The sequence below is a fragment of the Anoplopoma fimbria genome, chromosome 20 (assembly GCF_027596085.1).
Source record: "Anoplopoma fimbria isolate UVic2021 breed Golden Eagle Sablefish chromosome 20, Afim_UVic_2022, whole genome shotgun sequence".
Taxonomy (NCBI): Eukaryota; Metazoa; Chordata; class Actinopteri; order Perciformes; family Anoplopomatidae; genus Anoplopoma; species Anoplopoma fimbria.
In genome coordinates this window covers 5,576,808-5,591,473 of record NC_072468.1, presented here as the reverse complement: position 1 = coordinate 5,591,473, position 14,666 = coordinate 5,576,808, and the positions used below count along the sequence as shown (strand labels likewise).

At 40.3% G+C, this 14,666-nt stretch overlaps 1 protein-coding gene across 1 annotated transcript in view; it reads left to right on the top strand.

The window, feature by feature from the left end:
* LOC129110230 (CUB and sushi domain-containing protein 3-like) overlaps positions 1 to 14,666 on the top strand; it is a 211,891-nt gene that overhangs the window by 118,730 nt on the left and 78,495 nt on the right. The window contains exons 32-37 of the mRNA XM_054622416.1: positions 5,394 to 5,507; positions 6,144 to 6,239; positions 6,485 to 6,688; positions 12,118 to 12,242; positions 12,672 to 12,768; positions 13,972 to 14,076. Of these exons, the coding sequence (XP_054478391.1) occupies positions 5,394 to 5,507; positions 6,144 to 6,239; positions 6,485 to 6,688; positions 12,118 to 12,242; positions 12,672 to 12,768; positions 13,972 to 14,076 (741 nt within the window). The remainder of the gene's footprint in view (positions 1 to 5,393; positions 5,508 to 6,143; positions 6,240 to 6,484; positions 6,689 to 12,117; positions 12,243 to 12,671; positions 12,769 to 13,971; positions 14,077 to 14,666) is intronic.

Below are 14,666 nucleotides of genomic sequence, written 5' to 3'. Positions count from 1 at the left end.
AAACCCTCGTCTTTACCTTTCACTTGTCGGAGAAGTCATGTTGTGGAATCTCTCGTTGCATCCAAGGCTACAAGGCAACAAGTCACTTGACACTAGCAAAGAGAAGGCAAAAGTTGAGGAAAACTTTTATTTCTCTTTAGGATCCTTACCATAATGTTGCCAGACATTTATAATAACGTACATTGACGGTGAAGAATACCCCAAGCAATTACATTACAGCCCTTTTAGGCTGCTATCTGTAGCGTTTTCCCCAAATACTAGACCAATTAAAAAAATATATATATTAGTCACTTAGACACACTGACATTGGAAAATAGGCTTCAGGTTGAAAAATACCCCTTTTCGATAAGTTACCCTGTAATACCATCCGAGCACCATTCAGACAGCACAACATACATAGACATTGTTACTGACCAGGTGCATCCATTCATTGCCACTATCTACACTTTTCCGAATAGACACTGGGAACAAGCCTTGTCACAAAGCACTCATCATCCCAAAATTGTTCCCCTCACTTTCTCCAGATCACAGCCTAATAGAGCACCTTTGATACATGGTGGCAAAGGGATTTTCACAGTGTGAATGCACTGGCAAATGTCTGCAGGAACTGTGTGTATTGGGTCAGAATGAACCAAGTAGTGGGAACCATCATTTTTTTGACGCAGAAATGTCTTATGCAACCCTTGCTAGGTGTTTTCCATAAAGGCAATTTCAAAGTGTTAACTGTATGTGACTGTGGTTTCCTTACAACCCCTTGGTTTTCTGTACATTGCTCTACTGTATGATCACTCAAACGTGATTGCTTTAATCATGATTCATTTAAACAGTCCCCTAAATCCATCAATATCTGTCAGAAAGCACCATGGGTAGTAGAAACCATCACAGCCTCTTGTCACATTTTTTAGAATGACTGCTTTCAAAAGGAAGGAGAATTAGATTACCATCGCATGGGAGTAGAATCAACCTGTAATTGTACCTTTTTTCCCATTATTTCAGCCCAGCAGGCATACAGGTATTAGATGTAGGAATGAACTAAAGTCATGATCTAATAAAAAGAGGTATCTGATTAAAGCGACTTAACCGCTTTGGGATAATTCAAGGTGAAGATGCAGGCATGCAGTGTTGTCTATTGTTCGAGTGCATTAAGCTTCACTACCATGACTAGGCCCAGAGGACAAAAAGATTCATCATACTGCTGCATAAATTAGGTAACAAGTTTACAATGATTTATTGACTTAATATCTGGACGTGATTACAGCAAAGGAGCAGATTGGAGTCATGCATGGCTGGCTGTGGATTAGAGGCAGAAATGAGAGAGACTGTACTGTGAGTGTGTGTGTGCGTGCGTGTGCTCGTGTTCGTGTGTGTTCACAAAGCAGGCGGAGAGCGCGGTGTTGGTATGCTAATACCACAGCAGTGAGCTGTCCCTGAGGGGAAAATCATGTCTTATTCAGGCCCTGGTTCAGCCATAGGCATTCTCTCTACTCCACAGATAAAGAAACAGGTCCGCCTGTGCTGCTCTGTGTGAGTACACCTTGCCTGTACAGATGTGTATATGCATTTTTGTTTTATTTGCTTTGTCAGAGGTTTTTGGTTGTCATTGTCTTTTACGGTTGTGTGTGTTCGATCTGTTTCATGTCAAACAGAGTAAGAAGTAAGGCACTCTTATTTTGAGAACAGAGTACAATGTACACAAACCCCCCACATTTCCTCCCTCCGTATCTTCAGCACCGTCACATGGTCGGCCTCTTGGTGGTCAGTCCAAACCACCGTTGCAGCGTCGCCTCCAGTGGCTGTTAGGGAGCGTTTAGTCTCTCAGTTTCTTATTCTGCCTCTCATTTTCTTTTCTTGCCGTGTCTGTCTTAGTTATGTGGCAGGTATAACGGTTTGACAGTGCGGTTCAATACCAAAAAAGAGCCAAACTAGTACAAAGTGAAGATGACAGGAAGCTGTTCCATAATTCATAGCCAGAAGCAGAAACATATGCTGCCTTTTTTTTTACCTTTAGCAGTTACCTCTGTTATCAGTGTTTTTATTTTTTTTTAACATATTTTTAAGTGGGTCTTGCCTCAATCGCCCCAAGTTCTCTCACACAACTTCCCTTCTCCGTTCTCTACACTGGCTCCCTGTAAGAGCTCGCATCCAGTTACAGACTCTGGTGCTAGCCTACAGGGCAGTGAAAGGAACAGCTCCTTCCTATCTCCAGGCCTTGGTCAAGCCCTACACCCCCGCCCGACCACTTCGCTCTGCTGCCTCGGGGCGACTGGTTGCCCCGTCGCTCAGAGGTCCCTGCGGCCGATCCACCCGGTCACAGCTTTTTTCTGTCCTGGCCCCTCAGTGGTGGAATGAACTCCCCACTGACGTCAGGACAGCAGAGTCGCTGCCCATCTTTAGGCGCAGGCTGAAAACTCACCTCTTCAAGAAGCACTACCCTGAGCCTTCCTCGTAGCACTTATTGCACTCGTATTAGTTGTTGCACTTACTGTATTCGTATCAGTTCGCTGCACTTATTGAATTTGTATTTGTTTACTGCACTTATCCTATTCGTAGTAGTTTGTAGCACTTATTATATTCGGATTAGTCTGTTGCAATTATTGTTTTCGTAGTAATTTGCCTCTGCACTATACTTTTGCTCTGGTTTATGCTTTGAGATGCTTGTTTAAGAAAGGAGATGCACTTATGACTTCTGGTGACTAGTAGTTCTCTTGAATACCTATGTTGAATACACTTCCTGTAAGTCGCTTTGGATAAAAGCGTCTGCTAAATGACTGTAATGTAATGTAAATGTAATGTAGACGTAGCTAACCCATAGATGGAAGCTATTACTGACCGAAAACGGTCTTGCTTTTTATTAAGCAGTTTCAGCAATTCAGAGTCAGTTCCTCACAATGTGACCCAATTTCAAATAACATGCATGTGTGTCTGTGTACCAGTTTCTTTTACTCGTTTAAAATGTTCTTAATTTTCATGACACGTCTAAAAAAATGTAATTAAGAGACTTTGTACTTTTTCTCTGTCTATTTACAAACTGATAACACAATTATGCTTGATGAAGCTGCACATGAGATGACATCTTGCTATTTAGGAATAGTGTTTCTCACAGTTTAAACCCACTTGTCAAAACAGGATGGTATTTCATACTCACATTATCTCTGTGCCAGAGCTATGATGGTGCTAATTGCCAACTATTATTCTTTTAAATGAACTCTTTTTCAAAGCATCCCACACACTGGTTCATTGAAACTAAGTGAGACAGTTGGGAAATCATTTTCCTGGAAAGGTTAAATATCAGTAGTTTTTAATTATTTTTCATAACCTGCTCCTTCTCATAAATCAAATTTCCTTATGATTGTGATTCCTTGCTTGCATAGCTGAACACAAGCATGTCAGTGCCAGGAGCATGTGTTGCATGCACGGAGCCAGTGCTTTTACATATGACAGGAATTTCAAAGTAAGGTGCCGCTTTCCTCGGTGACGTGATGGATGTTTACCTAAACCGTGTTCATCGCCTCAATTAACCACAAACACTGTGGCTGTTGTTGCCTGTCTGTAGACGGATATAAGCTGGCGTTTGGGGAAAAAACACAGTGAGCATGCTAATGAGCTCAGCCCCATGGTATGCACAAAAAATACACTTATTGCGTTAATGGCCCATCTTCATCAGGTTGAAGGTTAGAGAGAGAGGCAGGAGAGAGAGAAAGAGAGAGGGGAGGGGGATTAAAATAAATGAGTAAACAGCATGTGCACCAAAGGGCAAGATTGAGGCTGAAGTGTTACGAATGGCAACGCACACACATACGCACAATGGCATGCACAACCTCATAGACACAAACACACATGGTAAAACAGAAGAAGTGATCTTTGGAGAAAGATCTGATTATATTTCAGTGGTGTGTACACATTGATATTATCAAGAATGCTTAATTGGAAATATTCATGCATGACATTGTTTAGACAATTCCCTGTTCATTATCATAAGTTCTATGTTAATGAACTTCTATGGTATTTTTTTTGAGATGATAAGGTTTAATCATTGCTTTTCTGATAAACAATAATGTTCTTGTGTGACATGTAATTAAGTAAAGCAGTTTAATTAAATTAAAGGTCAGACTTTGCAAAGACGTTGTCCAGATGCCCTAACCATACATGTCTTCCTGTGTTCTCTTTTGAGAAATAGAAATCAGAAACCAAAAGGGAGAAGTTTGTATTTTATAGTTTTTCAATATGGCTCCCCTTAGTTTGGTGTTACTCAGTCGATGTAGGAGAACTCGTTTCCACACAGTCAATAAATAACAGACAATAAAATTTGCATAAAGCTGTTATAACAGGCAGACAGTCACACTGACTGAGCTTGAGTTTAGTACCGTGTCTTGTACTGCACCTTAGCTTGTTGATCCACCGCACTAGATAGTTTATTAGCCCCAGTACATCCTTCAAATGTTACTTCAGATACTGGTGTCGTCCTTACTCTTCAGAACGTACACGCAAACTATGGCGTAAGTCTTTGGTTCTGCTGCTGCAGACAGTCAAACACACACACTGACACGCCACTCCAGCGACTGAGAGGAAAAGGAGCATTTCAAATGTTTCACCAAAAACCTTTTTCTATTTTGATAAAAAGCTATAACAGCAAATGTGAAAACACATTAACATTACTACTGGTTGCAAAAAGGGATGATAGAATGTGATTTTAGTAAGACTTTAAGGATCCGCTGTGTATTGTGTGTTATTCTCCACACGTTTAAATGCCATGGCACACCAAAAAGAGAAAGGGTGGTCCTTTAATCTCAAGGTTGGCGGTTCTATCCCTTGCTCCTCCTGTCAGCACGTCAAAGGTCCTTGAGCGAGTCACTGAAGCTCAAGTTGCTCTCCAGGCGCTTTACAGCAGCCCAGTGCTCCTGAAGCTCAGGATGGATTAGATGCAGAGGTCGAATTTCATGTATGCATGAATGTGACGATAAAGATAAAGTTTACATCCGTCATGCTTCTGGTAAATGTGCCTCAAACACTTTAAAACCACTTTACTGTGATAATTTAAAGGTGCAACATGTTTCATTTGTAACAAAACGATCTCAAATAGATATCAGTACATCGTCCATAAATCTGCCAATGGCATTTTATTCAAAGTTTAGGTGTTTTGAGTATCATCCTGGGAGAGATGCATGCAAATTAGATTGGATTCACGACACCCCTGGGAGTATTCGAGTCAAAACAACATTAACCTCTGTGTTTATGGTTCAAGGTGTCAGCAGCAGTCCGACTCTTAAAAAAGATCCAAAAGATAATTATTTCTATTCTCACTGGCTCACATGTATATTTCCTTCCAGGGACAATAAAAGCCCCAGTGAATGGGCTTAATGTTGACTTTTTCTCCTCCCTCTCCTTTCTTGCAGTGCTGTTCGGTCAGTTTGTGGTATTCCAGACTTTGACCAGTGATGTGGTCGAGATCTATGACGGATCCTCCCCAGATTCAGCTCTTCTCTCCTCCATATATGGATCACACTCAGGTAATAAAACACAACACTGGAACCTTTATACCCAGGGTTTTGTTTTATTTATGCTTCCAGCTCATAGATATGAATAGTTCTTTCAAGTCAAACACATCATTTAGCACCGCAGGCAAGCAAAGAACATTCATCTCTCAGTTCCAGTCAAATAACAAGCTATTTTTCCCGACAAATTAAAAATCTAAAATCCTAGCCGCTATATCCTGCCAAGGATAGATTTTCTTTTCCTTTGTGCATTTTTTGTTATGATGATATAATGAAGCACAATTGATGATACATTATACATTATGATTACAATTTCAGAAACTCCTGAGATCTCAAATTAAAATAACAAAAGCAAACCAGCTGTTGTCATACAAATGAATCAGATCTGCCATTTCCAGCAATACCACTGAAGATTTATTGAACTGTAGTTTAGATTACACTGTAAATTTAAATCACATTGACATGTTACACAGAACTGAGTCAATATTTTTCCTGTTTTATGCAGATTAGCGTCTGGTTAATAAGGTTATGCAGGGTTTATATTCAGAATTTGTAATTATTTGTCACTTTGTTTATATGTTATTTGTGGACATGTGTAGACAGCATCCTCTAAACAGACTTATAATGTGTCCTTTTGATTTGGTAACTTAGGCGAAACACTCCCTTTGAGTTCAGGAAACAAGATAACGCTCAAGTTTACCACAAATGGAACAGAAACTGCTAAAGGATTTCACTTTGTTTACCAAGGTAAGGCTGTTTTTTCTGATACATTTCCAGAATTGTTAACTCATTTGGTGCATTGAGTGTGTTTGCCTGCTTTAAAAAACCTTAAAAACTCATCACATAAAGGGCTGTTCAGCAGAGTGCCATTGGCTGTTGATGGGCATGGCTGAGCAGAGCAGGATGATGTGGATTCAAACCCACACACCCACCCACCCATTACCTTTTGTCTTTCCTCCTCTCATGCTCGCTTCTTTCCCTCTTATCCCTAGCTGTCCCCCGGACAAGCGCCTCTCAGTGTAGCTCGGTCCCTGAGCCCCGGTTTGGGAAGCGGATAGGGAACGACTTTGGCATCGGCATGGCGGTGCTGTTTGAATGCAGTCCAGGCTACACGCTGCACGGCTCCAACGCCATCAGGTGTGAGGCCGTGCCCAATGCCCTGGCCCAGTGGAACGGCACTGTGCCCACATGTGTTGGTAAGCGTCCTCATCTTCCAATCCTCGCCTCACCCCACACACACACACACACACACACACACACACACACACACACACACACACACACACACACACACACACACACACACACACACACACACACACACAGATCCAAAAAAGATAGAGCAGGTGCACAGAAACGGTTGGTGTCTGTTTTTCCTAGCCATTACTTATCCTAATGTCTGTCACCCATTGCAAAGGATCTGCCTGCCTCTGGTGTTGATAGTTTAGACAAGAAGAAAGAAGCAAGGACAAACAATACAACAAGGTGTCACATAAATTTTCCTCCCAGACAAGCGATTTCTGTTCCTGTGCCTTGCCAGACTAATAGGAAAATAAATAGTTATGTGAATTTGTCCAAGAGCCCACACTTTAAGTAACTTTTTCTACGTGGCCCACATCTCTTATGCACTGCATACATCCAATTAACAGTTTACTATCTTATGCAATTCAATACAACAGAACTGCAACAGAAGATGTTTCTAATACACTGCCATCCCATATGTAGACAATGGAGGTGTTATGGAGGTTGACGAAAAAGTCAGTTATTCGGGATTTAAGTATCCTAATCACTTACAATCAGTATCTATTTTGCCATATCTGTGACAGAGTTACGAACTTTCACAGCAATTTATGTCACCATTACGGATGTTAAATAGGGTTCTCACTATGGCCTGTCAAGGTACAAGTGGTATTACAAGACAAGACGGGCTGGGGCTAACAGGTTAGCATGATCTTTTTTTTTTTCAGTACAAAATATGTCTCTGCATCTCCATACAAAGGCCTTTGACATAACATAACATCAACACTGTAACCTCTTCACATTTTGTTGATAGTATTAGTTAATATTTTGAATGTTTTAGACAAAAAATCTTACACATTGGACCTCTTATCAGTCAAAACGACAGGAACCAGAAATCTGGTTTATTTTTAACCTAAACAAAAAACACAAGGACCTGGTAATGATCCAGCCGTATCATTACAGCAGCACATGATGGCCTATTCATAGTGTGGACTATCTACTTAAGGGACCAGCATCTCTCTCTACATGGGCCTTTGGCTAGCATACACAGAGCCATGCACACATACAGTGCAGTTAACATACCTGCATTAATATGCATAGACATACACACATCCCAGATTCATACACATGAACAGATATACATGCCTTTTCTTCACAGCTGTTATGTGTGAATGTACAGCGACATGCATTCAGTCTCACGAAGACATCCGCATGTCTACCTTGGGAAGATAAAGAACTCCAGACAAAGACGGGAGAAATCTATTCAGGTTAGGCCTTGTGCCAGCCAGCAAAGAGTCCAAGCCGGTGAGGGCGGAAGATTTCAAGCCAAGGTTCATCCGAGTTTACTGCCAAGTGGAAAGGGGATAGCAGTGGCACGCGCAGTTCCATTTTAAACACAATGATTTTTATTTGGAGATTGAATCTGGCTGCAGCATCTCCCCCAGCGGCCGTGAAGTCGTCCAGAATAATGGATATAGTTTCATGAAAGCTTCAACAAAAACACTGTGCTCAATTACTCAAGACCTCTTTATGGGATATGACGGCATCAGACACCGCTCTCCTGTGAGGTACCTGTGTTTCAGAAGACAGATTTCCAGCATCCTTGTCCTGCTCTGATTGACCCGGCTCGTCAGGCAACACTTGTTTTGCTTTCAATTTCACAAATACAAAGCTGGTGAATTGAGACTTAGTTTTGCTAGCACAGCCTTCTACCGTGATTTAATTAGCCTCGCCTGAACGGATGCATAATGTTTGGGTGGCCTCTGTTGAATTTTATGGAGAACAGTTTACTTGAATAACAAGCTGTTTTAGTTTCTTTTCTGGTGGAGCTTGACTTGACTTGATCACTACATTTTTCAGTGTCATGTGTAAATGATGGGCTCTATTAAAACATCACCATTAGATTATGGAAATGAAAAGGGCCTTTACAGGTGACAATAAAAGAAAAGTAAAGGTAAATACTGATAGATGAGCACCATTTGCTTCCCTACACAACTGAGCAGCTGAATCTTACACACAAACTAAATCACTACTGATCACGACTGCCCAGCATTACATAAGCGCACAGATTGCCATGATTCATACTCAGTTTGCCCACATGTTGGAATTCACTGTTGGCTTAAACACTTTTCCGAAGGTGTCAACAAGATTCACTGAGCTTGTTTTTAAACACTGAATGCTTGTTTTTGAAATAGCCTCCCAAGACCAATTAAAGTGTCACAGTCTGGGTGTTTGGTAGACCCGGCCAGAGTGCCTCTCCGGAGCAAGATGAGCTGGTATTAAGGTCATGATACTTTTGGAATGTATTAAAGTTTCTGTAATGCCAATGGAAATTACTGCCAGTGTGACTCTGTGTGTATTGATATAGCCATCTTTTTTTTATCAAGATAGCATTCATTACAAATTCTAGAACAACATATTGTTTTTAAAATGAAAAATATAAAATCCCACCACCCACCCCTCCAAAATGTTCAGACTACATAGAAAAATCAATTAGTTTTTTGTAAATATCTTTTTCTCACTTTATTGTGACTGTTCCATTTTGCTCACTTTAAAGTATTGTCTGCAATGACTTTGACCAACTGGTTGATACTTTTAATTTATTTTAGCCCTCAAAAAAACCCACCACAATTTTGCCTGAGAACAGGAACAGCAACATTTCACCACATTCAATTCCATTTATATATAATCTTTCACAATTTTGGGATAGCTTTGTTTGTCATAGTTGCCTACACTGTCTTTCTTGGAGAAAGCTAATCTTGAAACTTTGGCAGGGGTGTCATCTTTGGTCCTTAACTAATCTAAGAAAGCTTTAAGTTGCATTCAGAGTTAAACTCTACTGCTTATAATGAAGAGAGAGGTAAGATTACTGAGACATCAGAGGATATTATTCTTGTTTACATGTTGTCACTTTGTGGTGGATGGAAAAAAAGTACAAGGTAATTGACAAAAGCCAGTTTTAAAGTGGAGAATTAACATATGGATTTAATGTAGTATGAATAAAACATTAGTATGTAAGATGTGTATTATCCTAAAAACAAAGAAATATATATTACGGAATATATACTTAAATTTAAGTAGTGCATGTGATCTGAATGCCTATGTGCTACACACATTATGTGCAGATATGTTTTTGATATCTTGATTAAAAGACATCTAATTAAAAGTTGCTGTGAATCCCCTGCATATCAGATGGTGTTAAATGGTGTCTCACAATGTGTGTCGTCCCCACGCTTGTCTACCTGCAGTAACTCTGACATATGAGCCTGCCACAGATTGAGATGGGTGTGTGGAGCATTCACGCTTTTATGAGTGTCATGATTTCTAATCTTGCTCAACCAATTACATTAACTGACAGCTCAGGGGACTCAAAGGAGCTGTTAAATTATACTGAAATACTGGGTCTTTCTCTAGGACGAGTCTGTGGCTTGTTGTCAAGAATGTGGTTTCATGCTAGAAGAATTGAAGTTCTAGAAACTAGAGCAAAACAGAAAAGGCCCATATTTTGTTATTCTTAAAATGGTTTTAATTGTTTTGCAGTTGAATGTTGGACTTAAAACATCTGTCTGTGTCCCTCTTTATTTTGTACTTTATTTTTTTAGAAAAGAGCCAGCAGGAAATGAATAAATAGAAAACAAGGCTACTGACAATGAGCCTGTAACCTTCGACTACAGTTCTCTAGATTTCCCCGGCATTGACCTTCATGTTTCATTTGCAAAGCAGAATTTAAAAACAATTACCCAAGCTGTTCTCCTTCGGTCTTGAGTTAATCAATACTGAATTCTCTACATGTGACATGCATTAGCTGAAGCTGTCATTACTGTGGCGGTGATTACATGAAATTGTGATTGCTGTGAGGTACAGTATAGAAATCATTTCCCTCTAATGTGTCACTCGGAGGGAAAAGAACAGAGAAGTCACTTTGGCACAATTCTATCAGGTAGATGTCACCTGTAAAATATTGATGAGTTTGAAATTGTGGCAAGCTGATAGCTGAAAAAATAGTTTTTTCCGTTTTTTCTGACAGCCACTTTTTTTCTTTGTGATAAGTAGCATATTTTATTTTTCTCTTATTTTCTCTGTCTCCCATTGTCTTTGACATCCAACTTTCCAATGGCTGATGGATATGGAAAACGGTGATTATCGTTGACCTGTACTGGGTAAATCCCTGTCCTTGACAAACAGCAGCTGGTTCTTCATTGTGAGAACACATTGTACTATTCTCTGAACATCTGAAGGACCTTATCCACCCTGGCTGACAGCTTTGCTCATGGTCCTATACAAAACTATTACAACAAATGCTAGGTGCTAAACTCAAGCCTTCTGCAACATGCAGTTTAATCTGAGGAACACCTGATTCAGCATCAGGAGTAAGGAAAAAAAAATAGGAATAAAGGAGTCGGTTTTTTGGAGTATACAGAATCTGTCATTGTTGATATGCATGTGATGACAAACACATTCCAGCTGGTAACGGCATAACAATGGATCTAACAGAGAAAAGCAACAATGACAACGCAAGCACATTAGACTTCTCTTGTGATAGTGTAAAAGATTTTGCTGAGCAAAAATCCCATCAGCCTGATAGGTTGCTTGTTTCTGTATTAGCCAGCAGGACTACATTTCAATTGGAAGGGAATGCATTTTGTTCAGTGTTTTGTTGTGTGTTATAATCCAAAGGATTCTGGTCTGCAAGGTTGGGCTACCACAATCCTTAATGGACAAAAAGTGGAGCCAAACACTGTGTAGAAGGTTGCTGGCTGGATATAAGGCCAATTGGCAGTGTCTCAAAAGCAATAAAGAAATTGTAACTGTTATGGCCCTTTTTTTCATTTAGATTTTTTACCCATGCTCAAATATATCACAGTGCCTGAAAATGTCAGCACAACCTGGCCAGTGACTCCAATTCAACATCCGTCTGAGAGCCAAGAGGCTTGATAAATACGTTACTTGTGGCTCTGGTAGAAACAAGGTGCGCTTTGAGAGGAATAGCTTTTACAATTGATAGATGTGATTTGTGCGGCCTGCAAGGGATAAAATAACATCAGGCCTGAACTGTTTATGTCTGAATAGACCGAGAGGCGAGTGTGCGGTCATGCAAAACTCCACTGAGGCATTAAATGACAATATCATCATCATCTGGTCATAAAATAAAGCTCTTTTACATGACATACCAAGTAGAACCCTGTCATTATCATGGCTGGCTCTCATTGGAGTCCACATCATATGAAGTGATTTTTATGGAGGCTCATTTAAAATCCATGTATTGTGAAATTATGTTTTTATGATTAACCCCTGCCCACTGGTGGCTCTGCAGGTGTGTGTGCAGACCTAAGCCTGAACTATATTTTCTCTTATTCTTTTTTTTAATCTGTTATCCTTTGTCTAGTTCCCTGCGGCGGGGTGTTAACTGACCGCAAGGGCACCATCCTCTCTCCTGGATACCCAGACCCATACACCAACTATCTGAACTGTGCCTGGAAGATCTCTGTTCCTGAGGGAGCCGGCATCCAAGTGAGAGGACACATATGTAGATCTTAATAGTCTGATGTTTGATGAGAGATTAAAAGATAATTTGTGTGGATTTAATTAAATGCCTCTGCGCTGGCGGAAGCCAAAGTCCGAGGCATTATGTGAGCGCAATATCTCAGGAATGCCTGGAGGGAATTTCTTCAGATTTGGAACAAATGTCCACTTGGACTGAAAGATGAACTGATTTCATCTTTGAATTCAGTCATCACTGAATTCCCTCAATGCCTTGAGGAAATTGGGTTGTCAAAGGTCACCGTGTCCTGTTGTTGGCCATATCTTAATAATTCACAGTTATACAGAAATGTGTAATAGGATAAAATTATGAAGTGATGACATTTTGGAAAGACATGGATGTAAACTGCAACTTGATTTACCAAAAGGCGTTATTACTAAGGTATCTTTGTCTTTCAGATTCAAGTTGTGACCTTCGCCACAGAACACAACTGGGATTCGCTGGATTTCTTTGACGGGGTTGATGGCAATGCTCGAAGGCTTGGTAGCTACTCAGGTAAAACTGATACAACTGAATTTTAGTAGCCAGCTCCCTCTTGAATTTCAATCAGATGTCACTGGGACCCAGCAGCAGACAGATGTGGTGATGGAGCTGATGACATTTGGCATGTCCTTTAAGAATTCTTTCCTAAACCAGTTAAAGGAGTCAAAGATGAAAAAACACAACATTCCTGTCCCTGCATTTGAGATCTTTGTAATTTAGCTCCCGTTTCATACTGGAGTTTTTACAAATGCAGTTTTGCCTTGGGGCTCACACTAATGAAAATGGAGTTCTTGCCACATGGTAACCTACTAGAAACAGGCCATCACATAATTTTAAAAGCTGGATCGTGGTATCAGAGGGACTGGTGTAGCATAATGACTTCAGCTTCTTATATCAATTTCATGAGACGAGGTGTCAGATTTCTCAAGTGGTGGATATCTCATTTTGGAGCAAAACTCTTTACATATTGTAATAGCCCCACAGTACAGCTCTCACTGTGCAGGACAGCATGTGGTGTGAAAAGGCTAAGGAATTTTAAATGGCTAGCAATCAATTTTATCTGGGGCTTAACTGATGAAGATGATTATGAATACATGTAAAATTCTCCATGCAAATTGGCGTAGACATTCGCCTGGAATAGAGAATATGAACCTGTACCTGAAGAGTACAACCTCATTGTTGCAACACACAAAGACTATTCTCCAGTGCAAATTCAGAGTTAGAATTAGAGATCATGTTCATGTCTTTCATTTTGTGAAAGGTCTAAAGGAAGTGTCGAACACAATTGACTCCTTAAAATGTGTTACAGAGACAGCTTGTGTGATTCATGTAGATGAACAATCATTGTTTTTTAAATTTACTGCACATCATTCACTATTGTAATGCTTTATTTTCCGGTCAACCCAAAAAGCCTTACATAAATAGCCGATCATCCAAAATGCAGCATGTTTTCTGACTACCTGCTGATAATACTCAGCAACTCTCTCTTTGTGAGGTTTTGGAGGTGAAATGGCTGCTAGTGTCTTTGTGTCCAGGCTCGTATCAGAATTTGAATTGAAATATCCAGGGACTTATTTTATTTTCATCTACACTGCATAAAGCTGAAGTGCAATAAATGTTGATGTGTTATGCAGGTCCACATGTTTTTGGTGGTCTTAAATCTGGAATATGGGCAGGACATGGTCTTAACCGTCTTTTGTCTGTTGTATAATACAGGTACAACAATTCCTCAACTGCTGAATAGTACGTCCAACAACCTGTACTTGACCTTCCAGTCTGACATCAGTGTGTCCGCCGCTGGCTTCCACTTGGAGTACACAGGTATGAGGAGAGACGTCTTGTCTACCTGCCTGTCACTTTGTCTGTTGTCAGTTTGAATCTGTGTTTCCATCTGCCACCACCTTCCAGCTGCTGCACAGAGGTATAAAGAATAAGAGCGACAGCTGGTCTGGGTGGCACAGAAACTGACGTAGAAAGTGTGAGGTTAGAGAGTGAGTGAGCAAATTTCTTTTCACTTTATATCCTGGCAATCTTTGTTGTTTTCAAGTACTCCCATTGCTAAAAGCTACTGGACCCACATCCTTTTTCATTTCGGGACTACATTTACTTATCTCTCAGCGGGCTATTATTCACTTAGGGGCATATTTGCAAAGGAGCATACTGAAAATGTACCATGCACTAAAATTAAAGGAGTGTAGCCGACCCCAGTGGAACAACTGACTTGCTCAGTCCTCCCATTCAAAAATTGTGTAAACGAAAATAAGGTCGCTGATCTGCAGGTAATGTATTGAGCTATTTGCAGATATTTGATAGTACAGTCCTTTGTGACCAATTTCATGCCTTTTCCAGCTGTCTCTTTTAATGTCAGGGTAATTTTCCTCTTTGTTATTTGTCCCATTTAAGGTTAGATG